At 43.0% G+C, this 26,355-nt stretch overlaps 3 protein-coding genes across 15 annotated transcripts in view; 1 reads left to right on the top strand and 2 right to left on the bottom strand.

The window, feature by feature from the left end:
- MED12L (mediator complex subunit 12L) overlaps positions 1-26,355 on the top strand; it is a 300,870-nt gene that overhangs the window by 201,383 nt on the left and 73,132 nt on the right. The gene's annotated exons all lie outside the window — the stretch shown is intronic.
- P2RY13 (purinergic receptor P2Y13) lies at positions 7,543-11,824 on the bottom strand. Its single transcript, XM_007533940.3, has 2 exons — positions 11,596-11,824; positions 7,543-10,902 (listed from the first exon to the last, which is right to left on the bottom strand). Exon 2 carries the CDS (start codon positions 10,886-10,888, stop codon positions 9,881-9,883), a length of 1,008 nt encoding a protein of 335 aa, XP_007534002.1. The 5' UTR covers positions 10,889-10,902; positions 11,596-11,824; the 3' UTR covers positions 7,543-9,880.
- P2RY12 (purinergic receptor P2Y12) overlaps positions 16,779-26,355 on the bottom strand; it is a 46,524-nt gene continuing 36,947 nt past the window's right edge. Inside the window, exons 2-3 of one of the 2 annotated variants that reach the window (XM_007533942.3) lie at positions 20,757-20,917; positions 16,779-18,499 (exon numbers count right to left, since the gene is read on the bottom strand). In XM_007533942.3, the coding sequence (XP_007534004.1) occupies positions 17,451-18,476 (1,026 nt within the window). In that variant the 5' untranslated portion in view covers positions 18,477-18,499; positions 20,757-20,917 and the 3' untranslated portion in view covers positions 16,779-17,450. Of the gene's footprint in view, positions 18,500-20,756; positions 21,047-26,355 lie in introns of both variants that reach the window. The other variant, XM_060197518.1, reaches the window with a different exon arrangement.

Here is a 26,355-nt window from a genome sequence, read left to right as displayed (position 1 = left end):
ACTGCTCTCCACAGAGGCTGTACCAATTTACATTCCCACCAGCAATGTAAAAGAGTTCCTCTGTCCCCACATCCTCTCCAGCATTTGTTGTTGCTGTCCTTTTTGATGTATGCCATTCTTACAGGAGTGAGGTGGTATCTTAGTGTTGTCTTAATTTGCATTTCTCTGACAATCAGTGACCTAGAGCAGTTTTTCATATGTTTGTTAGCCTTTTGGATCTCCTCTGTGGTGAATGTTTTGTTCATTTCCTCTGCCCATTTTTGGATGGGGTCATTTGCTTTTTTGCGGCTGAGTTTGCTGAGCTCTTTATATATTTTGGTGATTAGTTTCTTGTCTGATGTCTGGCATGTGAAGATCTTCTCCCATTCTGTGAGGGGTCTCTCTGTTTGTTTAATAGTTTCTTTGGATGTGCAGAAGCTTTTCAATTTGATGTAGTCCCATTGGTTTGTTTCTGCTTTGGTCTTCCTTGCAATTGGGTTTGATTCATCAAAGATATCCTTGAGGTGTAGATGGGAAAGTGTTTTACCAATGTTTTCCTCTAAGTATTTGATTGTTTCTGGTCTGACATCTAGGTCTTTGATCCATTTGGAGTTGATTTTTGTTTCTGGTGAGATAAAGTGGTTCAATTTCATTCTTCTGCATGTTGCAACCCAGTTTTCCCAGCACCATTTATTGAAGAGAGCCTCCTTCTTCCATTTAATCCTTTGGGCCCCCTTATCAAAGATTAGATGCCCATAGGTGTTGGGATTTACTTCTGGGCTTTCAATTCTGTTCCACTGGTCTGTGTGCCTATTTTTGTTCCAGTACCATGCTGTTTTGATGATGATGGCTTTATAATATAGTTTAAGGTCTGGGAGTGTGATGCCTCCATTTCTGTTTCTTTTCCTTAGGATGGTTTTGGCAATTCTAGGTGTTTTCAGGTTCCAGATAAATGATTGTAGTGTTTGTTCTATTCTCTTAAAGAAGCTTGGTGGAACTTTGATGGGTATTGCATTAAATTTGTATATGGCTCTGGGGAGAATGTTCATTTTGATGATATTTATTCTTCCAATCCATGAGCATGGGATATCTTTCCATTTCTTGGTATCAGTTTCTATCTCCTTGAGTAGCGACTCATAGTTTTCAGCATACAAGTCTTTCACTTCTTTGGTCAACTTTATTCCTAGGTATTTGATTGATTTTGCTGAAACAGTAAATGGGAGTGATTTCTGGATGTCTGTAATGTTATTTTTCAAAATGGTAAGCTGACAGGGAAGTAGAAACCATAGTTAACTGAATTTCATATAGATTTCCCCACCTTTATATGTGGTATTGACCAATGTCATTTCCTCTGTCACTATAATCTCAGGTCTATTCATTTCTTCTTACAGAAAAATGCACTTAAAAGGACCTCTGTAAATGTGTTATGGCTATAGAGACAGGCAGGAATCTAGCTGGATCCCAGTGCTAATCAGTCCGTCACAAATGGCCATGTCTTTTTTTTTTTTTTTTTTTTTTTTTTTTTAATAATTGCCACTAGGGTTGCTGTGATGTCTCGTGCCAGGACTATGATTCCACTACTCCCAATGGCCATTTCTTTCCCTTTTTATTCTCTTGGACAGGACAGAGAGAAAGATAGACGACTAAAGACATATCATTACTCATGTAGTAGGGTCTCTAACCCAGGTCCTTGCATAGTAACGTGTGCACTCAACCAAGTGCACCATCATGCCCCCCCACCATGTCTTTTTTAAAAATATTTTTATTATCTTAATTGATTAGTTAATTGGATAGAGAAGTCAGAAATCAAGAGGGAAGGAGGTGATAGGGAGAGAGACAGAGAGATACCTGCAGCCCTGCTTCACCACTTATGAAGCTTTCTCCCCTGCAGGTGGGGACAGGAGCTCGAACCTGGGCCCTTGTGCACTGTAATATATGTGCTCAACCACCACCCAGCTCCCTACCATATCTTTTGAACATAGCCAAAACCCACACAGATCACAGCTGAATCGTGCGGTACCATCTCTCTGTGCCCCAGAATGGCTCTAATTGTAGCTCCCATTCGGTAGCTAAGAACTTGTGATAAGTATCATCATTATCATCATCATAAGCCCTTTAATAGTCCCCCACTGGTTTGATGGGTATCTTTAAGTCCCTCTGCTTGAATGACCAGGTTTAAACTGTCATTTGAAGTGATTTGTATCTACTAGGCTGGCTTTAAATGGAGCACTTGCCTTTTCCTGGTGTGAGGACTTCATTTGTAGTGGTGAATTACAGATCAGGGATGGAGACTGGTGTGGAGTTAGGCCTGCTGATGACCACTGCCCTCAGGTGACTGCAGCTTCCTCTACTGGGCAGCCTGACCCAGCACCTCACTTTGGAAACCTCGGGGTGAGAGGGGAATGTCCTGGGATTATGTAAATAAACTTCAGTGTGGCTTTTAGCCCAAATACCTAGAAGCTTTTTTTTTTTAATGATACTAAAAAAAAAAAAAAAAACTGATAGCAGAGCTCTGCTTCTGGCATGTGTGGTGGCAGGGCTTCAACTCACAGCCTCGTGCATGCAAATCCTGCACTCTACCCTCTTCCCCACCTGTGCTCTGTAAGGGAAATTATTAATATACCTGAGCCTCGATGTTTTTTTCTTCTGAGAAGTCTTACAATATCGTGAAGCTACAGTGAGGGGATGCACAGAAAGTAATTCTTTTTTTTAAAAAATTTTTTTATTATCTTTATTTATTGCATAGAGACAGCCAGAAATTGAGAGGAGGAGGGGAGGTAGAGAGACAGAGAGACACCTGCAGCACTGCTTCACCTCTCGCAAAGCTTTCCCCCTGCAGGCTCGAACCCGGGTCCTTGTGCACCGTAGTATGTGCGCTTAACCAGGTGTGCCACCGCCCGTCCCCAGAAAGTAATTCTTAGTGTTTCAAGCTTAGCGTGCCTGGCATTTATTTGTATAGTGTACTAAGTTCTTGGTACCTGGTAAACTGTATTTTTGTTTTTGTTTTTTTTCCTGTCAGGAGGCAACAGTCAAGTAAGTGAATGAATGGGATTTTCTGTGTGAATGATTAAAAATTGGAAACACTTCAGACCCGCAAGATAGCTCACCCGGATAGTATGCGCCTGCTTTCCCATGTGCACAGACCAGCTTCGAACCTGGCCGCCACCATACTGGAGGTGTGACACATTGGTGTTAGGGTATCTTTCCATTTTCTGTGTCTGAAAAAGTTGCCCTGGAGCAGTGAAGCCCTGGTGACAACAACAGCAGCACATTTTTGGAAACATTGCCTTAATACAGACGTCAGGATAAGCTCATGGAGTAGGTTGTCCCCATGAGAAAACTCCTGGTTCAGTTTTTGTAATGAACTGGTGATTGCTGGAGATACTTTCTAAGTGCTTTCTTGCCAGTTGTCTTGGAGAATGTGTAAATGAGGCCAGGATATTTGGGGGAAGGGAAGATGACTCCCTGCATTCATTCTCTCATGATCGAGACAATTTTAGCTTAAGAACTAAATCAAATGACTTATATCCATCATGCCTGGGTTTGAAAAATACTCCTAAAACCTGATAATTTTGTAAAACTATGTTAAATCACTAAGGAAAACATAGTGGATTCCCAGGGGACCCCTGGGCAGTGGCAGACCAAATTAGGCACATATGGTACAAAGCACAGGGATCCCGGTTCAGACCAAGTTAAGCACATATGGTACAAAGCACGGGGATCCCGGTTCAGACCAAGTTAGGCACATATGGTACAAAGCACAGGGATCCCGGTTCAGACCAAGTTAGGCACATATGGTACAAAGCACGGGGATCCCGGTTCAGACCAAGTTAAGCACATATGGTACAAAGCACGGGGATCCCGGTTCAGACCAAGTTAAGCACATATGGTACAAAGCACGGGGATCCCGGTTCAGACCAAGTTAAGCACATATGGTACAAAGCACAGGGATCCCGGTTCAGACTCCTTGGCTCCCCACCTACGGGGGTGGGGGGGGAGGGTGGTCATCTTACAAGCGGTGAAGCAGGTCTGCAGATGTCTATCTTTCTCTTCCTCTCTATCTTCCCCTCCCCTCTCAACTTCTCTATCCTATCCAAAAAAATAAAAGGGCGGGGTTATGGGGTACAGAATTCTGATAATGCAGATCTTATCCTATGGTCTTGTCGATATTTTTTGTTTTATAAATAAATTAAAAACAAAATATAGGCCACAGGAGCAGTGAATCTGTAGTGCAAGCACTGCATACCTCAGTTACGGGCCTCACAAGAATGTAGTGTTTTGGGGGGTCAGAGTGTGGAGGTGGCTGCGGAAGTTGTGGAAGTAACCAGAGAACAGATCTTTGCTTCCTCTTGAGGACATTGGAAGAGCTGTACTTGTAAATAGAGTGCTTAGGAATTCGGGCTCAGGGCCTGAGTCTAAATTAAAGGCGTAGCCCTGCTGCTTACAAGCTGTGTCAGTGGCCTCACTTCTCTGTTTCCCAACTTCCTTACCTCTCAGACGGAGATGGATAATGGGCTTCCTGGGATCATTAAATGCGATGATAGATGTATTCCCGGGTCTTTGTGCGTGTGTCTGATACAGAAGAGCTAGGATGAATGCTGCAAATGTACTGCTTGGCCATCACTGGTATTCAGTGTCCTTCTGCCTCAGAGGTCTGATTTCTTGTGTTGACAACAGTAAGCAGTGAGTACTAGGTGCCCCGTACCAGCCTGGGGGAAGATGGTTCCAGGCAGCCTGCTGTCATACCTCTGCCCTGTGCTGTGTCTCCCGTGCACTCACAGGTGTCCGGAGTCCTGAGCTGTGCATCAGTTAGGGTGAAAGTCTGCCCCTCAGTGAGCAGTCAGCAGAGTAGTTCTGGCTGTGGGGCCCAGACCATCACATCTCTCACCTACAGCCCTGTTCATAGGCTTCACCCCAGACTGCTGAGTCAGAAACACAGAACTTATTAGTTAATCTCCTGGGGAGTCGGGACACAGCTCACCTGACAGAACATGCCACTCTGCAGTGTGTGAGATGCTGGGTTTGAACCCCAGCCCATGCACATACACATAGGAGCTTCATGGATGGCACTGGGGGTGGGGAGCTCCATGGATCTTGGAGCCATGCCGTGCTGTGCTGTATCTGCTCTCTCTTGTCTCTGCTGTCTCAGAGACAGCAAAATGAAAAACTGGACAGCTAAGGGGATGGCTCTGTATGCACTTGAGTTTTTTCTCTGATACCATAGGAAAGTAAAAAGGAAGCCCTTTGCCTGATTCTGTTTCCCAAAATTGTTGCTTTAGCACATGCGTTCTGTATGTATAATACTTGCATTGGCCTGTATGCAAAGTTTAAAATGTAGAGTTATTATTCCAGGCACTTCAGTTGATTTCTGGACATCACATCTTGCTTTTAGCAGGGTCACCGCTTTCTTCCCCTCCAATACTGAACGGTTGGGAGTAGGCTCTTCCACTCAGGAGGTTTCTTGATCCACATGACCACTGACCTAGTGACTTCCTGGAGAAATGCTTTCACCTGGGGGCAAGAGCAAGCTTTTTTTTTTTTTTTTTTTCTCTTCAAAGAACACTTGAGAAAGTAGACAAGAAGAAACTACTGCTTTTAAATGGTTATGGAATGCCTGAAGTAATGGGTTTAATGAGATTGAACAAGTCTTTTATTTTATTTTAATTACTTATTTTGCATTCAGGGTTATCCCTGGGGCTCAGTGCCTGCACCATGAATCCACTGCTTCTGGAGGCCATTTTTCCTCTTTTGTTGCCCTTATGGTTCTATTCTTGTTGTGATTGTTATTGCCATTGCTGTCATTGTTGTTGGATAGGACAGAGAGAAACCGAAAGATGAAGGGGAGACGGGGGTGGAGAGAAAGACAGACACCTGCAGACCTGCTTCACTGCTTGTGAAGAGACCCTTCCTCCTACAGGTGGGGAGCCTGGAGCTCGAACTGGGATCCCTACAACAGTCCTTGCGCTTTGCACCATGTGTGCTTAACCCACTGCACTACTGCCCAACCCACGTGAACAACTTTTTTTATAGATTCTGAGGTAAGAATGACTTTATCATCTCTAACTGCAGTGAGCTCTAGTTCCCAATGTTTAGCCTTCTTCTCTTGCCTCCTTTACAGTGACTGTTCTTGGCTTCTTGTTAATTCTTACTTCCTCCCTTCCCCAGGCACCAAGAATATCAGAAGGATTCAGCCATTAGAATTAATTTGAGAATTAGAGGGAAAAAAATCTTAACTGTATTCTAGGTTCACACTCTGTATTAAAACTACATTTTTTTTGTTTTGTTTTGTTTTGTTTTTCCATTTTACTTCTGCCCATCACTCATGGCTCTTGTATCACACTCCACTCTGCAAGTAATCTAGACTTTAGAATTTGCCAGTCTGGGTTTGTTATTTTCAAATAGCTGTGTGTGTGTGTGTGTGTGTGTGTGTGTGTGTGAGTGATTTTTCAGGGAGAGATGTTGTGCTCTTGGTCAGTCATTTTACTCTTACAATTTCTGTACTCTGCTTATCATAACCAGGCCATAGATTATCTGTGTTTATGGAGGACTGATTGGTCATGGAAATTTCATCTTGAAAGATCTTTCAGAAAATTGCATTTGCTATTCAGCATATATTGTAAATGTTGAGGTGAAGTGCACAGGTTACACCACCAAGCATAACTCCAAGGCAGGTTTCCATGCACTTACTTACAACACTGTGAGCGCCTACTTACCCTGACATCATCCTTTCATTTCAGTGAATGAAAAGCAGATGAGAACTCTTGCCAAAAGGAGAGTTTTGGAGATGGCAGTATGCTCTGGTGACAAAATTTATTGAACAGAACCAATTATAAAGGGCCAGAAAATGATTTATCAGAGAGAGCACGTGCCTTCCTTGCACATGGCCCTGGGTTTGAGCCCTGGTGCTACATAGGAGCGACGTTTACAGCACCAATATAGCTTCATGGCTGGTAGTCATAGCTCCATCCCCCCCATCTATATCCCTACCCCTATCCCTACCTCGTGTGTGTGTGTGTGTGTGTGTGTGTGTGTGTGTGTGTGTGTCCCTCTAAAAAGTAAATAAAGAGAAAGGTGGGCTGAGGGGATGGTGAAATAACTGACTTGGTGAAGTGGTGTGCTGCTTTGCAGTGCTTATGACCCAAGTTCAAGCCAGTCCCCTACTACTTTGAAGGGAACTTCAGTACTCTGGTCTCTTTCTTTCACTCTATAACTCTGCCTCTCTTTCTTTGTACACACACACACACACACACACACACACACACACACACACGGGGCCGGGCGGTAGTGCAGTGGGTTAAGTGCATGTGGCACAAAATCCGCACCTGCAGGGGAGTCGCTTCACAGGCAGTGAAGCAGGTCTGCAGGTGTCTGTCTTTCTCTCCCCCTCTCTGTCTTCCCCTCCTCTCTCCATTTCTCTCTGTCCTATCCAACAACGACATCAGTAACTACAACAATAAAACAACAAGGGCAACAAAAGGGAATAAGTAAAATAAATTAAAAAAAAACATTAAAAAAAAAAAGGGAGGGGAAGGGAAGGCCTGAAGACTTAGCAGTAGTATCCCACACAAGCAAAGCCATTGGTTTATTCCCCAGAACCACATCAAGGCAATAGTTAACAACTAAAGCGTTTACAATAGTTTACAACTAAAGTTCAATACCTTTGAACTGACCCTAAATCAGTGTGCTCACACAGCCTGGTGATCCTGCTCACTTCACCCCCACATTCCAGGCCCCTGTGTGCCTGCTACAGGAGAAGCATTTAGTTAAGAAGCATTTGAGCTGCCAAGGAACTTTTACCTTCCAAGAATTGACATCTGTGAAGATTGGGCTACCCTTTCTCTCTAGTCTGTAAAAATAAAGGCCAGCCTGATTATTTTATCAAATGTTTATTGGTTGTATCATGAGACACAGTATCTGCCCAGAAATGTAAACATAGGCTCCTACAAGAGTAGCTACATGTGAGAGCTACATGTAACTACAAGCAAGGAGAGTCCAGCAAGTCCGGGTGTGATGCCACACAGGTGAGACAGGGGCTGGGGTGGTGGGGGAGGCTGGCCTGGCCAGATTTCAAGGGCTAAGTGATGTCATCTTAGCGTTCTGTGGCTGGAGAGGGGTTTTCTTGGTGAGTCAGAGGGAAATTCATATGCACATGGCACAGAGCAGGGGCAAGACATGTTCTGACACTTGCTGATTTATATAAGAGTAGATGTTGCAGGGATAGGGAAGCAGTTAGGAAAGTTCCAGGACCTTTGGAGGTCACAGAAAATGCCTAGATTCACCTTGGATGATGGTGCTGGAACCATCCTTACAGTTGACAGAGCCCACCTGCTCCTTGGTGAATTTTCTCGGGAAGATACAAATCAGCATCAATAAGTCCAGATAAAAACATAAACTTTTTAAATTACAAAGGAATCAGGTGTGTGTGTGGGGGGGAATGTGAAGATAAATAACTTTAAATTTCGTCACTATTTGAAAAACTTCCCATTGTGGATGTTAATTCTAGTGCAGCAATTTTGCTTGTATATTTTCCAAGAACGGCACAGTGGTGACATACTCTATTAAACACACTCTGGACCAACTTCTGAGTAAGTCCCAATAAAACTGGGTAGATCAAGGGACCGGGTGGTGGCACACCTTGTTCACATGTTACAGTGCTTGAGCCCCCGGTCCCCACCTGCAGAGGGAAAACTTTGCAAGTGGTGAGGCAGTGCTGCAGGTGTCTCTCCTTCTCTCTATCTCCCCTACCTTCTCAATTTCTCGCTGTCTATCTGATAAAGATAATAAAAAAACTAAAAAAAAAAAAAAAAAAAAACTGGGTAGATCTGTAGAGGCTGGGACATACACAGGCAGCGGGGGAGCTTGTCATTTCCAACAAGAGAGGCAGGGCAGAAGGAGAGAGAGCGGGGAGGAGAGAGAGAGAGAGAGAGAGATATGGTGGCAGCAGCCCAGGAAGGTTTTGCTCTGTAGGTGGCATATTCAGCCACCATTACACCATTTGCTGTTACAAGGATTGGTCTAAACAGTGATACAGTACTCTTGCTCTTGAATTGTACACACTTAGAACCCAAGAGAAGTTAGATTGTTGGAAAAGTCATGATGCATTTTTACATGGAGACAGAGAGAAAAATAAGTCGTAACTTTTCTGACAGCCCGGTATTTGCCACATGATAGGAACTTTGAAAAGATTTACACAACCGGAAGAGAAACCAGAGTGTACCGTATAGTCCTTTATGGTAGGGGTCGGGCTTGCAGTGGTGTGACAGCTACAGAGTTCTTTCATCCCTGTGAAGAGGAACTCCATCCAAACTCAGCAGGGCTGCCTGAGCCCCTTAAGTTCCATACGCCACTGATCTAGCCTCCCTTTCTATCTCTGAACTAGAGCACTGCCCAGCTCCGACTTATGGTGGTGCTGGGGAATGAACTCTAAGACCTCAGAGTCTCAAGGATGAAAATCTTCTGCATAACCATTCTGTGTTTTTTCCCCCAGCCCTGGTGTCTCTTTCAACCCCTGCCTTCCTTTAGCTTTCAACAAAGGAATAAAAAAATTATTGTTGTTGTTGTTACTATTATATTAACAAGCGTTAGCATTTGTGGGGTACAAAAAAGTATTCTTGTGTTTGAAAGGAAGGTGCAGAGGAGAGGTTTTAGGAAATACTTACATCTTACGAATCTGTATAAAATCTTCTGCAAGATAGAAGTAACCATTCTTGGGAAAGATGACCTCTGGTGGCCATTTTCCCCCCACCTGTGTTCTCAAATGATTTCACATAATACAGTGTGTTAAGGCATTTGCTTCAATCTTTTTTTTTTTTTTTTCCTTCTTCTTGCTTAAATCCGATATCTAAATTACTTTTGGAAGCCTTGTTGGTAAGTAAAAATTGACCATGTCTAAAATACATTCTCAGCTTAAGGTTATGTTGTCTGTCTGACTGCTGTGGTTTTCCTGGCCCGAGGCTGTGCTCTGTCTCCACTTCATACACGGCAGCCTCTCTGTGAATTTCCTACATAAGAAAATATATATCAGGGGGTCCATACAGATGTTTGTTGTTGCCAAGAAGAGGGTGGTTTCTTTGGCTATGAATAGCTGGTTCTGCAGCCTGCAGTCCGTCTTATTGTTCGTCTGACTGTGAGTGTAAGGAACCCTGGCAAAGTGAAACGGGGCAAAGCATACAAAGAAGACAGCCACCACCACGAACACTTTACCTCCCAGCCTTCTATTGTTTTTGCTGTCCTTACTCTTGGACCTTCTGTAGGAATTGTACACCTTTTTTGCAATCACCACATAAAACAGGAGCATCAAGACCAGAACAGTCCAGAAGATAGCCTGGGAAATATTGTTGACCAGCTGATGCCACCACAGACCCAGGGGACCCTTCAGGGAGGCACACTTCCTCACCAAGGATGGAGTGGCTTCCCGATTGGTGAGGATCACATTTGGCAGGGAGAGGCTGACCAAAAGGATCCAGATGAGGGCCGAGACCGTTTTCGCAAAAGCAGGTCTTTGTACAAAAAACTTGCCAAATGGTCTGAGGATCTTGAGAAACCTGTCAAAGGCGATGAGGCCCAGCAGGATGATGCCCACGTACATGGTCACGTAAAAGATGATGGCGGAGAAGCGGCACACGAAGGCACGGAGCTGCCAGGGGCCCAGGCGAGCGTCCGAGACGATCTTGAAAGGCAGCATGAGCGTCATGACCATGTCGGCCACCAGGGTGTTCTTGAGGTAGACGATGAAGGTGGAGGAGCTGGGGATGTGCAGGAACACCCAGAGGGCCAGGGAGTTGAGCAGGATGCCCGAGAAGAAGAGGACGGTGTAAAGGACCGGGAACACCAGTTGTGCCACCCGGGTGTCCCGGACACACTGCTCAGACCCATTGAGGCCCTTCAGCACCGCGGAGGTCGTGTTCATTGTTCCTGTGTCGGCTGTTGCAGATAAGCACTGAGTGAGCACCAAGAACATTGCGTGCTTCCCCCCCCACCCGGATTGACGGCATGGGGCACTGTGTCTCTAACAGTGCCTGCTCCCTTCCACCGAGTCTCACACTCACCCCCACAAACATGCTAATTCATCATTTACCGTACTACTACTACTACTACTACTGTTGTTGTTGTTGTTTTACCAGAGCACCATTCAGCTCTATCCCATGGTGGTGTTTGGGGTAAAACTTAGGAACTCTTGCATGCAAGTCCTGTTTTCTGCCGCTGAGCCATCTCCTCAGCCCCCCAAATGCTAATTTGTAAAAACAAGACTTGAGGTCTGTAGCATGTAAACACCCTGCGCTTCTCCAGCACGTTCACCAGATCTGTAACACAGCTGCATGTTCCTTGGCTCAACTTTCTAAAGCACAGAATACATTTCTGGTTTCTGGTGTGTGTACGCCATTGCTACGCTCATACCTTCTGGAAGTCCAAGTCATAAGCTCAGCCTCATCCACAGTGCTGCTTTTAGCACAACACTGAGACAAACCTCCACTTAATTCATGTCAGGTTACTCTGCATTTATAATCCCTGAGGCTCGTAACCTACATTTTATAAAATTTTAACCTGAAAGCATTTTTTTCACAAGCCCCCCTTATCATTAAAAAAAAGAAGAAGAAGAAAAGAAAAGAAATTCACCTTTGTTTGGGAGGACACTCAGCTCAGTATCTTCATTTGTCCAGTCTCTGAAGAGCAAGTGAAGCAGAGCCCTTCTGCTTTCTCTTGCTGGGCATTCTTCCTCTTTTCCACGTCTGTAATTTGTGCGTGTATGGGGGGGGGGCGGTGGGGGGGGATTAAAATAAGATACCTCCTTTATTGCAACTGTACAAGTATATACATTAATCTGTGAAGACTTGAACAAACCTGTGTAGTTGCACTCAGCTCTAGATGTTTTCTCAAAGTCACTTTCCTATAGAGTGTTTTCTTTTGCTACATGACCATTAAGGTTTTGAGCACCTCTCATGGATAAAAGCAGGGGGCCCAAAGATGAGGGAAGTGGCCTCCCTAAGTTACCACCAGGTATGGCAGGACCTCGATACTAAAATCAAATAGAATCTTATTCTGCCTCCCTCTAGACTATAGTGATAGGGTGTTCTGTTGGCTTTTGTAGACATTTATCTTTGTCTTTGGATCTCTGAGAGAAAACGTTTTCAAGGACTTGAGAACTCTTAGACCCAGATTTTAGAAGTGAGAACCCCAGAGCCATCAATTATTGAGTATTAGATTATAGATTACTAGTTAATAGCTCTGTGTCTTGCTTCTTCCCCCACCCCCCATCATGGGTTTCATGATAGCATTTACCTCATAGTATAATGAATGGATGAAATCTCTGAAATAGTGCTGCTAAGTGCCGAGCACAGAAGATGATTAACCCTTCACTGACTCGGTGAAGGGCTTGCAGCTTTAAATGGAGAGACAATATTTCACTAATTAGCCAGTTGTTATCTTAACTCTTCTGCACGTGGTGTTTTAGATAAAGTGTAGAATTCCATCAGTCTACCTGGGATCAATCGAGGCCAGTGGCTTTTGCCCTCGAGCTCTTCCTTCCATTTTGAGAAGAGGTAGCAGCTTATTTTATGCACCCACGAAAGTTATTTGTGACAGAAATGTTTGCCAGGTCAGGGGAGGGAAAGAGGAAACTAGAACATCTTTTTAAGGGCTTGTGGAGTTCTCCATGGCGAGTTTCACTTCATATTTCATGCACTTAAGATTTTCCACATAGTTGGGCCAGACTCTGGTGTTGGGTTGAGGATTTTTAGATAACTTGTACTTGGCATTCTGAGAATGAAAACGTGGTAACCTACTGAAAATGAAAGAAAAAAAGAAACCACAAGTAGGATGTCTGAGAATATTGGTTGGAACTTCCCAGTAGCACGAATTGAGAAAGAAGAAAAATTCCTAGTGGCTGGGGAGATAGTTCAGCAGGTAGCACAGGACTCAGATGCCAGAGACACCAGTCAGAGTCCCAGTGCTGTGTGGACTGCATGGTGTCCTGGCTTCTCTCTCTCTCTCTCTCTCTCTCTCTCTGGCACAAAACTCTAGAGATTCCATATGAAATAAACAAAAATCTTTAAAGAAAAAAAATGCGTTTGAATAAGTTTATTCTAGGAAGAACCAATTGTGAATTTTATTAATTTGATGGAACATAGCTGTAACATACATCTTCCTGTTCACTTCCGTAGTGGAGCGGTTGGACGATGTAATTAAATTCTCCAATACCCCCAGTTCTGCTACTAGGTAAAGGTCTGGAATACTGGTGCTTTAAATCAGGGAAATTCTTGAGACAATTTCATAATAGAGAAACTGAAAATCCCACTCTGGTCACATTTCAGTATGCCAATGTGTGGGAAATCCTCAGATGAGGAAGTCATTTGTGGTGCCTATTTCTAGAGGAAAGAACATCTACCCTCTTAAGTATAGCATGTTTTGTAGTGTTTGATGACAGCTAATATTCTACAAAAAAAAAAAAAAAGGGAGTCATGTGGTAGCGCAGCGGGTTAAGCGCACGTGGCACAAAGCGCAAGGACCAGCCTAAGGATCCCGGTTTGAGCCCCCAGCTCCCCACCTGCAGGGATGTTACTTCACAGGCCGTGAAGTAGGTCTGCAGGTGTCTATCTTTTCTCTCCCCTTCTCTGTCTTCCTCTCCTTTCTCCAGTTCTCTCTGTCCTATCCAACAACGACGACATCAATAAAACAACAAGGGCAACAAAAGGGAATAAATATTTTTTAAAAAATATTTTTAATTAAAAAAAAACTTGTTCCATATATCCTTGTGGCTAATTTGTTAGCCTCTACCCCCATCATTCACAGTGGTGCTTGCCCTGCATAGGAAGCTCTTTGCCCTTGCTGGTGCATATGAGAAGCTGCTCAGCTGCCCAAGGTGAGAACATGACCCCAGAGGCTAGAGCACTTGTGTTCAGTTTCTTGTATATCTGACTTTGTGATCTTGAGAAAGTTATTTTTTATTTCAATTATTATTATTTTGCCTCCAGGGTTATTGCTGGAGCTTGGTGATGGCATTACAAATACACTGCTCCTGGCAGCTATTTTTTTCCATTTTACTAGGTAGAACAGAAAGAAATTGAGAGAGGAGAGAGACAATAGAGAGGGAGAGGGAAAGATAGACACCTGCAGACCGGCTTCACCACTTGTGAAGCATCCTGTCTGCAGGTGGGGAGAGGGGTGGGGGCTTGAACCTGGATCCTTATGCCGGTCCTTGTGGTTCATACTATTTGTGCTTAACCAGGTATGCCACTTCCTAGCCCCTTCACTTAATTTTTAAAAAAATAATACTGCAGGGGGCTGGGTGGTTGTGCACATGTTACAAAACGGAAGGACCCAGGTTTGAGCCCCCAGTCTGCACCTGTGGGGGGAAAGCTTTGTGAGTGGTGAAGCAGGACTGCAGGTGTCTCTCTGTCTCTCTCCCTACCCTCTTAATTTCTGGCTGTCTCTATCCAATAAATAAAGATAATAAGAAATTAAAGTCTTGCCAAGAGTAGGATTCTCCCAAGAATGTTATAAATCTTTTGAATCAACTTGAAACCTAACAAAAAATCATGTCATTTAAATGTGAACAGTGACTGTATGTGTGTGTGTGTGTGTGTATGTGTGTGTGCATATATTCCATTTACATTTCTCTTTGAAATAGGTTTTTCAGAAAAAGAAATAGATTTCTCATAGCCATTTGCACTTCTGGTTCCCCTGTCCAGCTATCAGTGATCAGCTGTATTAGCCACCAGAGTCTATGGGAGTTTGTAAAGTGACTGAAATACCAGAGACACAGGACACTGCTCTGTTCTGTGTGGATTTTTTTTTTTTCTTTGCTTTGCTTTCAGAGTCCTAAAGAGCTCATCACTAAATCCTTAGATTTTGTAGCCACTAAGGCCATCACAGCTTCTCAGCAAACCAGCTCAATGGACAACTTGGTGTATGGCAACTTTGGTGGATATTTGCTCTAATAAAGCCTCTTTGTAAAGACTAAACTTCAGCTTTCATGCAATATGAGAATTAGTGTTTCTTCTGATCCTCCCCCTACCACACCTCCCCATCCCCACCTCCAAAATTTTTTTTTTTTTTTTTGGAACAGGCAAAAACAATGCTTTGGCCACAGGCTCTACAAAAACAGTTGACGGGCTCCATCATCTTGCAGGCTCTCATCCACTTTGGTTGGGATTGTTTCTGTGACAAACTGCCCCTCACCAGTTTCCTTGGGACTTGTTCACCTCTCAGTTTCCTTCCAGACAAAGCCGACTGTATCTCATCTCATTGTCTGAGCTTTTCAACTTCAGTGTCTGGCTTCACCTTTTTTTTTTTTTAATGTTATTGTGAAACGCAGGGTGTGCTATGTCTGTTACGCTTTCTAAAGCTAGAGACCGGGTCTTCACATTCTACTTAGAACTACTGACAGTAAGCACTCCCATCAGCACTGATCCTTCTTTCTGTCTTGGATCAATTCTGTTGGATAATTGTTGAGATGGGTATATGTGCTGATGGGCTTGACTCTAATACTGGCAACAAACTGTGATCTACACTCTAGTGCAGAATGTCCACAGGACATATGAAAACACAGGTAATTCCAAAGACTTTATGGTTCTTTTACAAAAGTACAGTAATAGTTAAATTTTTCTATGGGTCTTTTTTTTTTTAAAAAAAAAAACCTCTTTTTTATTGCTTTGTGAAATTGTCATCTAGGTGAATGGCTAGTCAAAACAAGACGATTTAGGAAAGTGTTGGCCCAATCTGCAGATTCCAGCCCCATCCTGTGATCCTGCTGTGGTGGTGGGATCCACTCAAGCCTACTCTCCCCCAGGCAGAATGGGGTATGGGCTGGGGCTCCCCTTCACTTTCCCCATGTAAAAAAAGAAAGACTAGTTTTCTAGTTTCTTTGACAGGTCAGATATGCTGTGTCTATAGTTAGCATACAAATGATAAAGATATAGACATAGATATAGTAAGTGTGACTCAATGAGGGAAGGCAGAACTTGCAAGCATGAGACCTAGGTCTGATCACTGGCATCAAAGGGGCACTCCTAGCATTACTTTCCTCTCATGAAATAACTTTTTTTTTTTGCCCTGATGCTTTATCGTTGTTGTGGTTATTATTGTCATTGATATCATCGTTGTTGGATAGGACAGAGATAAATGGAGAGAGGAGGGGAAGACAGAGGGGGAGAGAAAGATAAACACCTGCAGACCTGCTTCACCACCTGTGAAGCAACTCCCTGCAGGTGGGAAGCCAGGGCCTGGAACTGGGATCCTTCCACCTGTCCTTGTGCTTCGTACCACGTGCATTTAATCCATTGCGCTACCGCCCAACCCCCTGAAATAAATCTTTTAAAATGTGTCTGAAAGTAATTGAGAATGGCTTCCTTGTAAGTCTAACCTACTTTGTCCTTTGCATGACTCCTTGGGGATGCCCCCCACCCACAGAAAGATATTCTGTACAATAGCACGTGACAAAACAAGAGTTGGCAGCTTTGCTTCTGTATGGGTTGGGGGTTCTGCTGATTGATAGAGGAGTCTCTAAGAGGTGAGTTCTGCTGTCTTGCCACAAAGAAATGGTAGCAAAGTATGATGTAGAGTTTAAGTGACTTTCCATGAATAACCGTGTTGCCAGATTTACTTTTCCTCATTAAAGGAAAGGCTAGTCGATCCAAGTCAAAAGGTAGTTTCTAAAAGCTTGGTTTACAAAATGTCAGTCATGGGACTGTATTTACTCTTACATGTCTGTATTGTTCTTGTCAAAATATTAGTGCAATCGACTTCTCCAGCGTTAATGAAAAATGCATGACTTTTGGGTACTAGAATGTCATCAAGACAACTCATTTAAATAGTGTCATTTATTATCTTTGTGAATTTATTGAAGTTACCTTTTAAACCTCTATATTCTTAATGAAATTAAAATTAAAAAATTAAGTCCAATCAGTTACCATTCCCTTAGTTTAGATTCCTTATGTTTATGTTAACTAGTACACATTAGTATTTAGTATCCACTTGCCATGTACCACTTAGTTAAAATCTTATAATGCATTTGGCTAGGGGACTAAAATGTATATACATCTTAAAAAGTATTATTTTGGGTAAAAAAAAAACAAAGCTGGTAGACAACATTGTGATCAGTGATGTACTTCAAAACTTACAACAGATCTTACAATGTGGTTACCCTTTTCTGTCAATGCATTACATTTGATAAATCATAAATTCTGTGTAGCTTACACATAGCAGTGATTACATACAATTTGCTTTGCTACACAGCTGCATCTTATCTTTCTGTATTTTAAGATAGCTCATAATACTGAAGAGTAAGTGCACATTACTACTTTCATAGTCTCCTAGTACTCATTTCAAGAGTCATAGTTATGAACTCGGCTACTTCTTAACATCAGTATTTCTGCACAGTGCTTTTCCAGGAGGACATTCAGAACACACATGCGCACACAGAGAGGGGGGAAGGGGGAGGGAGAGGGAGAGAGATCCACCCCCCCACAACTGGTTTATATGGGTGTTTCCTCACTGGGTTCAGGACTGTCCGGTGCCTTTCTTCTCTTTTCCTGGGATGAAGATGGAGATGTTGCTGAATCGGAGCACGTGAGCATGCTCATCAGGGAATTTTTGAAGGACTTGCAGAGGAAAAAGTAGATGAATGGATCCAGACAGGCGTTCAAGGACGTCAGCCAGAGAGTGCTCTCTTTGACATAGAAGAGTGTGTTCTCGGCCGAGCAGTTAAAGACATCCCGGGTCTGGCTCAGGGTGTAGGGAATGCGGGCAAAATGGAAAGGAACAAAGCAAATGAAGAAGACAGCGATGATAATGAACACCTTGATGTTCACTTTTTTCCGGGGGGCTTTCCCTGTGCCCCGTGTCCTCACATAGGACCGGTACAGCTCTTGTGTAATGAGTGTGTAGCAGACAGTGACGATTAAAAAATTGATCCAGAAGATGACCTGGCAGATGTAGTTGACTATTTCATGCCAGACGAGGCCAAACTCTGATTTGAGGAAAGAGCACTTGTTCACATTCTTGTCTTTGGGCCTCCTGTTGGTCAGAATCATATTCGGCAAAGAGAGTAAGAACATGAAGGCCCAGATGACCACGGAGAGGATCTTGGCCCCCAGGAGGTTTTTGGGGTTGGCCGTCTTAAATGGCCTGGTGGTCTTCTGGTAGCGATCGATGGTGATGAGCCCCAGGAAGGAAATGCTGATGTACATTGTGAAGTAGAAGATGACAGAGGTCACTTGACACACAAAAGCCCTCAGCGGTCCGGTGCCCAGTTTGGCATCACTGAGGATTTTGAATGGGAAGGTGAGGATCATGAGGAGATCGGAAATGACCGTGTTCTTGAGGAAAATGATGAAGTTGGACTTACTTTGGATTTGAAAGAAAATTCTCATTGCCAGGCTGTTGGTGATGAGCCCAACAAAAAACAGGATGGTATAGAGCAGGGGGAAGAGGACCTGGGTGATTTTGTAGTCTCGGGAGCAGGAGCTCCCATTCCCAGATGCAGAGGTGAGGTTCTCCATGGCCCAGGGCTGCTGCTTCCCACCTACAGGAAGAGAGAGGAGACAGAGGGTGACTTGCAGCCCCAGGTTTTGCTGTTGCCTATCTGCATAACCTTTTAGGGGAACAGGTACCTCTGAAAGTGGAGGTTTCAGAGACATCAGTGAGATGAAGAGCTGTGGCCATTACTAGAAATCCAGAGAATTGCGTCTCACAATATTTCTTCACAACAAATAATCCATCTCTGGCAAACTAAAATGATGTCAGGTACATAATATGTTGATCTAGATACATCACATTTTTAAAAACTATTATTCATTCATTTATTTATTTATTATTGAATAAGAGGTAGGGAGAAATTGAGAGGGGGTGGGGGGGAGAGTCAAGATGCCTACAGCCCTGCTTTACCACTCATGAAGCTTTCCCCCTTCAGGTAGAGACTAGGGGCTTGAACCCGGGTCCTTGTGCACTATAATGTGTATACTTAACTAGGTGCATCACCACCTGGCCACCATCACTTTTCTTATTTTTTGATTGTCTGCCTCTTACAGGTCATTTTATATTATTTTCTTTTTATTATTATTTTAACCATAGCACTGCTCAGCTCTGGCTTATGGTGATATGGGGGATTGAACCTGGGACTTTAGAGCTTCTGGCTTGAGAGTCTGTTTGCATAACCATTATGCAACCTACCCCTGCCCACAGGTCATTTTATACCTTGGGCAAAAGTACAACTGTGTGTGTGTGTGTGTGTGTGTGTGTGTGTGTACATAACACACTAAAAGAGAAAATTTTGGGCCGTGACTCTGTGTGTGTGTGTGTGTGTGTGTGTGTGTACGTGTGTGTACACATAACACACTAACAGATAAATTTTTGGGCCATGACTGTGTGTATGTGTACGTGTGTGTACACATAGCACACTAACAGAGAAATTTTTGGGCCATGCTTCATTCTAAACATTATTCCATGTCTTTTGGCTTTATTGTTTCAATTCCCAAGCTACTTCTGCACCATTCAGAGTTCAATGTGTCATTCACTCCACTTCAGTCAAAGCATTCTAAGACAAAATGACAGATGATTGCATACTAGAATTTTACTGGGAAAGTTGGGAAAGAAATTTGCATAACTTCACTATGGGAAACTTAGTGCCAAACAAAGTAACTAACCAGGAGCAAATTTTCCTTTATAATCAGAAAATATTCCTGTCTTTGTTTTACTCTGTTATCCATTCAAATTTCAGCTTCACAGAGAATCATTATTTAGCTTCAAATACTGCAGCCTATGTGTATCAAATTACCAAGTGCACTCAGCATAAATGAAGTTTTAATACTCATTTTCTGAATTAGCAATCAGTGCAAAACTATAAATTGTAAAAAGATACTATTCCTCATAGCAGTTAGAACACACTCTCTAGGTTTTTGGAGTGTATAGTGGTAGCTAAAATAAAATACCAAATCCATAACCTGATCAGAGGCTATTACAGCATGACAGACATCCAGAAAGAAAACTAACATTTACTTGAATACATTTTCTGTCATCCAAGTTTTGAAATATAACATGAAATTTGTAATGTTTCTGTTTCACCAAAGGTGAATGAAATTGATATTGTATAACCTAATATTCCTAAGTATGAGCGATGGTAAATACAGAAAACTTGTAAGTTCTATGTAAAAAATTTAAAAATGACACATAACAGTTTAACACTACATTCTCCCAAATGCAAATATGATTCCCTGCCCCCATCCTTTAGTTATTGAAAGTACAGCAAAATTTATGGTATCTCAGTTAGGCTTCAATTTTCAGTAGCCTCTCACCTGTTTACCTAAAAACACAAACTGAACACACAACTCAAGTATTGGTGCAAGTTCACTACCTTGCACCTTCCCTGCGCTGCTGTCGGCTTCTTTGAGCATATTCTCTGCGATCTGTGGCAATTCTACTCTAGGAATTCCCTTTTTGCAAAGATCGGCTTATTAGCAAGGATTCCTTGTTGATAAGAAATCCGGCTCCCTCTCTATTTAGGTCTCACTGTACACCCACAGTGACCTAAGTAGCGTTGTTTGTGCTTCATTTTCATACTCTACATGCTGATTTCTTTCCCCTAATGGATAGATCCACTGTCCCTAATATCTAACCATGTACCTTGAATCTGAATTTTGATTTCAAACAAGTGCTTGCTAGAATATTAATTCTTATTAAAGGCTTCAATTTTAAGAACACTTGGAAGAAGAAAAGGAAAAAAAGGCACGCCTGGCAAAGTGTGAATACATACATTTGTCTTACAGTTCTAGAGAGAAAGTTACCTGGTTATGTCCTGGCTTCTGGAGGACTTGGATGCATCCAGTTGTAGTTAGAGTAACCTGCAGAGTGGCATCTGGTGGCTTCCTTCCAGTGTCTCAGTTTAGTTGTTAAGACTCTTTCTGATGGACTCTTTCTTGCTGACCTCTCATCAGTAAAGGCTAGGCTGTTGGGGGGTAGGGAGGGGTAGAGGGCGAGAGAAAGAGAGGACTTCTCAGTCAAGCACTGTGGACCTCAAGCTCTCCAGACACTCTATTTCCGTCTGGCCACTTGGTGGACTTCTGCTTTTATTTCCCTAAGAAACATAGGACGTGGTGGGTGAGAAGTCATCTTTCAAAAAACAATTTAGCCTCTGGCTCCCCACCTGCAGGGGAGTTGCTTCACAGGCGGTGAAGCAGGTCTGCAGGTATCTATCTTTCTCTCCCCCTCTCTGTCTTCCCCTCCTCTCTCCATTTCTCTCTGTCCTATCTGACGACGACATCAATAACAACAATAATAACTACAACAACAATGAAAAACAACAAGGGCTACAAAAGGGAAAATAAATAGATAAACAAACAAAAATCTTTCAAAAAACTATTTAAACTCTTGCGGCTTTTTGCTTACGCTGCCAGAGTTGACCCATTCTAGAGTTCTTTTTTGCTACTTCCCATGCAAATGATAAATCCAGGTTGACCCCTGGATGTCAGCTTCCTGGGAAAGGTTACCAGCTTGCTTTCTCCGATGACTATTTACCTGAAAAGACATGATACCCAACACCGGGTGACATAACTGGCTTTTAGCAGGTAATTACGTTAACTCGCAATGTGCGCTTATTAGGGATGTCAAGTCTCTTGCACTTTGTCTTCTGCCTGATTAATAATAGCATTATTTTAAATCTGTGTTTGATCAACTCTTTGTAGGCAAAACAGTTTCCTCCCATTATAAATTATAAGATCCTGAAATTACATTAGAAAAGAAAAACAGTTGTAGCCATTGCCAGGCTTATTATATCAAGCGGCTTTTGTGCTTTTCTTGAATAGAATTGAAATTTAACCAAATTATTATTTTCCCCTCCCCCACTGGACATAGCTGTTGGTTTAGGGGAAAACGTATCATTAACAGTTCCCTATCACTATTACTTTTATCTATAAATCCTTCTCCCCCCTTCTCTCATCTCTCTCTCTCTCTCTCTCTGAGATTGCAGTGTTCTTCTGTGGGACCACTTGAGTTAGGTACCTGATGTATGAATTTACACTCTGGTTTGGTGGGGTGGTTCTGAGTCTTGGTACATTAACTAATCTTCAGCAGTGGTTCTTACAGGACAGGGCAGCACCTCTTTGTCACCTGTGAAGTCATAAGAAACGCACATTCTTGGGCACCAACCTAACTCCGATGAATGCAAGTCGGGATGCACCCTAATTCTGTTCATGAGCCTCCAAGTGATATTCACACCCATATTTTGGACCACTGAGTTGAACTAGCTTGCAAAGTTTGCTGGCATCCCGAAATTTGAACTCATGCAATGATTTTGAATCATCTTAGTTGGAGACTTCAGTGTCATGGGTTAGTCACCTACCTGTGCCATTGGACTCCTAAAGTTTTAGAGTAACAATTATTCTTAAGTTATTTTTATCTTTATTTTTAAATTTTACTGTTGCAGCAGATCTTGATGTGTTGGAGACATACAATTAAATTTTTTGAAAAGTCTGAGTACTAATTACACTTCACAAGAACAACAGGCAGGATTGGGTTTCCTAGACTGTTTGTTTGTTTGCCAGCATAAAGCACTTTTATTGCAATAATAAAACTTGAAACTCCTATGTAGTGCAAGGGGATGGGTGGGAGATAGGCAGCAATAATTTCTCTCACCCAGTCACTATACAGAATGGCAAAGGGGTGAGAGGGCGGGAAGAAAAAGCCGAGAGACTGAGATTGGCAGGAGAGCAGAGTATCAAAAACAGGAGATGCTGAAGCTGCATTGACCAGCATCATTTCCTTCCTTCCTTTCTCCCTTCCATCCATCCTCCCTTCCATCCATCCTCCCTTCCTTCCTCCCTCCCTCTCTCTCTCTCTCTTTCTTTCTTGCCTCCAGGGTTATTGCTGGGGCTCAGTGCCTGCACCATGAATCCACTGCTCCTGGAGGCCTTCCCCCTCCCCTTTTGTTGCCCTTGTTGTGGTTATTGTTGTTGATGTCGTTCGTTGTTGGATAGGACAGAGAGAAATGGAGAGAGGAGGGGAAGACAGAGAGGGGGAGAGAAAGAGAGACACCTGCAGACCTGCTTCACCGCCTGTGAAGCCACTCCTCTGCAGGTGGGGAGCCAGGGGCTCAAACCGGTATCCTTCCTCTGGTCCCTGCGCTTCGCACCACATGCGCTTAACCCGCTGCAATACCATCCGACCCCCCAGCATCATTTTCTTTTCTTTCTTTCTTTATTTTTTATTGGGGAATTAATGTTTTATATTCAACAGTACGTACAATAGTTTGTACATAACATTCCCCAGTTTCCCATATAACAATACAACCCCCACTAGGTCCTCTGAATCCTTCTTGGACCTGTATTCTCACCACCCGCCCACCCCAGAGTCTTTTACTTTGGTGCAATACGCCAATTCCAGTTCAGGTTCTACTTGTGTTTTCTTTTCTGATCTCGTTTTTCAACTTCGGCCTGAGAGTGAGATCATCCCATATTCATACTTCTGTTTCTGACTTATTTCACTCAACATGATTTTTTCAAGGTCCATCCAAGATCGGCTGAAAACGGTGAAGTCACCATTTTTAATAGCTGAGTAGTTAGTATTCCATTGTGTATATAGATCACAACTTGCTCAGCCACTCATCTGTTGTTGGACACCTGGGTTGCTTCCAGGTTTTGGCTATTACAAATTGTGCTGCCAAGAACATATGTGTACACAGATCTTTTTGGATGGGTGTGTTGGGCTCCTTAGCATATATCCCCAGGAGAGGAATTGCAGGATCATAGGGTAGGTCCATTTCTAGCCTTCTGAGAGTTCTCCAGACTGTTCTCCACAGAGGTTGGACCAATTGACATTCCCACCAGCAGTGCAGGAGGGTTCCTTTGACCCCACACCCTCTCCGGCATTTGCTGCTGCTACCTTTTCTGATATATGACATTCTCACAGGAGTGAAGTGGTATCTCATTGTTGTCTTTATTTGCATTTCTCTGACAATCAGAGACTTGGAGCATTTTTTCATGTGTTTCTCGGCCTTTTGGATCTCTTCTGTGGTGAATATTCTGTCCATGTCCTCCCCCCATTTTTGGATGGGGTTATTTCTTGTCTTGTTGTTGAGTCTGGCAAGCTATTTATATATGTTGGTTATTAAACTCTTGTCTGATGTATGGCATGTAAAGATCTTCTCCCATTCTGTGAGGGGTCTCTTGGTTTGGGTAGTGGTTTCTTTTGCTGTGAAGAAGCTTTTTAATTTGATGTAGTCCCAGCAGCATCATTTTCTTAAGAGAACAATCAAGGATTTGGCATGATGACTGGGCTTCTGTTGGGTATTAAGTGTCTACAAACAGCACCTTCAATTTAAACTTTCAATTCGAATTCTTAAAATTTAGGAATTGAAGTTTGGAATAGCTATGAGATTACAAAAATCCTGAATATCCATTAGAAAAACCACAAGATGAAAGGAAACAAAAGATCAGGCCAAACAAGACTTCAGCAGTCCCTACTGGCCTGGGAACAAATACCTGTAGTGTCCAACTTCCGCAGTGAAAACAACCTGCTTTCGAAAGGCAGAGAATTTAAGGAGCCTGTGGGTGGCAGCACTGGAGGCAAAGGCTCCTCCCACCCCCAACTTTAGTTCATTCAACCCAAGGATATCTCTGGACTTGGAGAATAATTCGGCTCTCAATAGCGCCTCCTATCTGCTATGGCTTTACAGCGCAGCAGCAAGAATGTTTAATACATTGTAGATAAAAATTCCACCTCACCCCCCCAAAAAAAAAACAAAATAAAGTCTTGCAACCCCTCCTATGCCAATTCCTACTCTAAAGTTAACCCATTGCCTGTGCTGTTAATACTCGACTAATACTTAATTGAAAACTGAAATCTAAAAGACTGAAACTGAATCTTCACCCCAAAGTGAAAACGAGATAAAACAAGTAACTTGAGGTTTATGGCATATAGTTTAGGTCAACACACACACACACACACACACACACACACACACACACACACACTGGGGGGGGGGGAGAGAAGGGGAAAGAGCCAAGCTGGGTAGTAAAGCACATTTGGTCGGGGTAGATGTTTATGCAAATAATGTCGTGGAGCATCCGTAAAAGGTGCTCATGGGTTCGCATGTAATTTCAGGGATCATTTCTATAGTGTGTTCCACTCTTTAAACAGGTCTCGCGTGTATATCCAGCAAGCTTCTTGAATGCTTTTGGCTTCTAGCCCCATTTTAACCCTTCTGTGAGCTAAAGACAAGATAGAACAGTTTCTCTGTTCACATCTAATAACAGAATCCTGCTTAATAAAAAATTACTCCAGTTCAGATGTAGGTGCTAATGAATTATCTGCTTTCACACATTTCCTCTCACCCCCACCCCACAAATACGTGGCCCATTTATACCAGCCCAGGCTCTGCACCATGAAGGCACCCATGAACATTTGATTGAAGTTACTATATTCTGAATGTGACAGTGCAGTCTAGAGAAAGAAAGAAGTGATGCTTGAGAGTAACTTTGCATTTTTTATAAGTAAATTCACGGTTTAAACTGATTTGGGGTGGGGGGAGCAGAATTATCTCTGCCTCACCTAGTTATAAACCCCAACAAGTGGTAGAGCATATGGGTCCAGAGGAAGCTCCAGTGCTATGGTGGATCGTCTCTCTGCCTCTATAAATCCACCTCTGATTTATCTATATCTGAGTGGGAAGGTATCATGTAATAGAGAAATCATTCTGATGGGAGGCCCTGGCTCGAAGGAGGGAGGACGGACAGACAGACTAGACTTTGACTGCTGTTCTTTGAGAGGAGGTAGGCTGCACTGTGCATGTACTTTGTGGTGTCTACAGGCTTTGGATTGGAACATGTACGTGTACCAAACTAAAGTGTGCTGAGGAAGCATGAAATACGCTGTATCCTATCAGAAAAGCAGCTGCATCTACTTCAGGTTTTCATCTGTGTTTGGAAAAAAGTGGAAGTACACTCAGAGTGGAAACCCTTTTCATTTTCTTTTCAAGAATGTTTATTAAAATGTTGTGATTATTTGGTTTCCAAAATAATCAGGAAAGACCGGTGAGAGGAAAGGAGACCAGGCAGCTCAAAATAGCTCCTATGCCCACATCTTTGTAGGCACCCACCGTGCAGCCGCATATCTAACCCCTTACAGAGGCTTGGAGATGACTTGTAGCTGGGCTTGGCTATATTTAAAAAATTTTTTTTTTCTTCTATGAAGCTTGGCTCCATCTCTGTAGCACAAACGCCTCCCAGTATGTGGAGTTGTGCGCCCTGTGATGTGAGCTGGAGCAAGGAGGTGGTTTGAGGGATGAAGTTTCCAGAACAGAGTTTACAGGGAGATGGTATGTTCTAAGCAAATACAGCAGCAGGGGTGGTCGGAGAGGCACAGCTAGATTCCTGGAGACTCTAGCTGAAT

The sequence above is a fragment of the Erinaceus europaeus genome, chromosome 9 (assembly GCF_950295315.1).
Source record: "Erinaceus europaeus chromosome 9, mEriEur2.1, whole genome shotgun sequence".
Lineage (NCBI taxonomy): Eukaryota > Metazoa > Chordata > Mammalia > Eulipotyphla > Erinaceidae > Erinaceus > Erinaceus europaeus.
The sequence above is the reverse complement of the archived record's forward strand: the minus strand, read 5'-3'. Positions and strand labels throughout refer to the sequence as shown.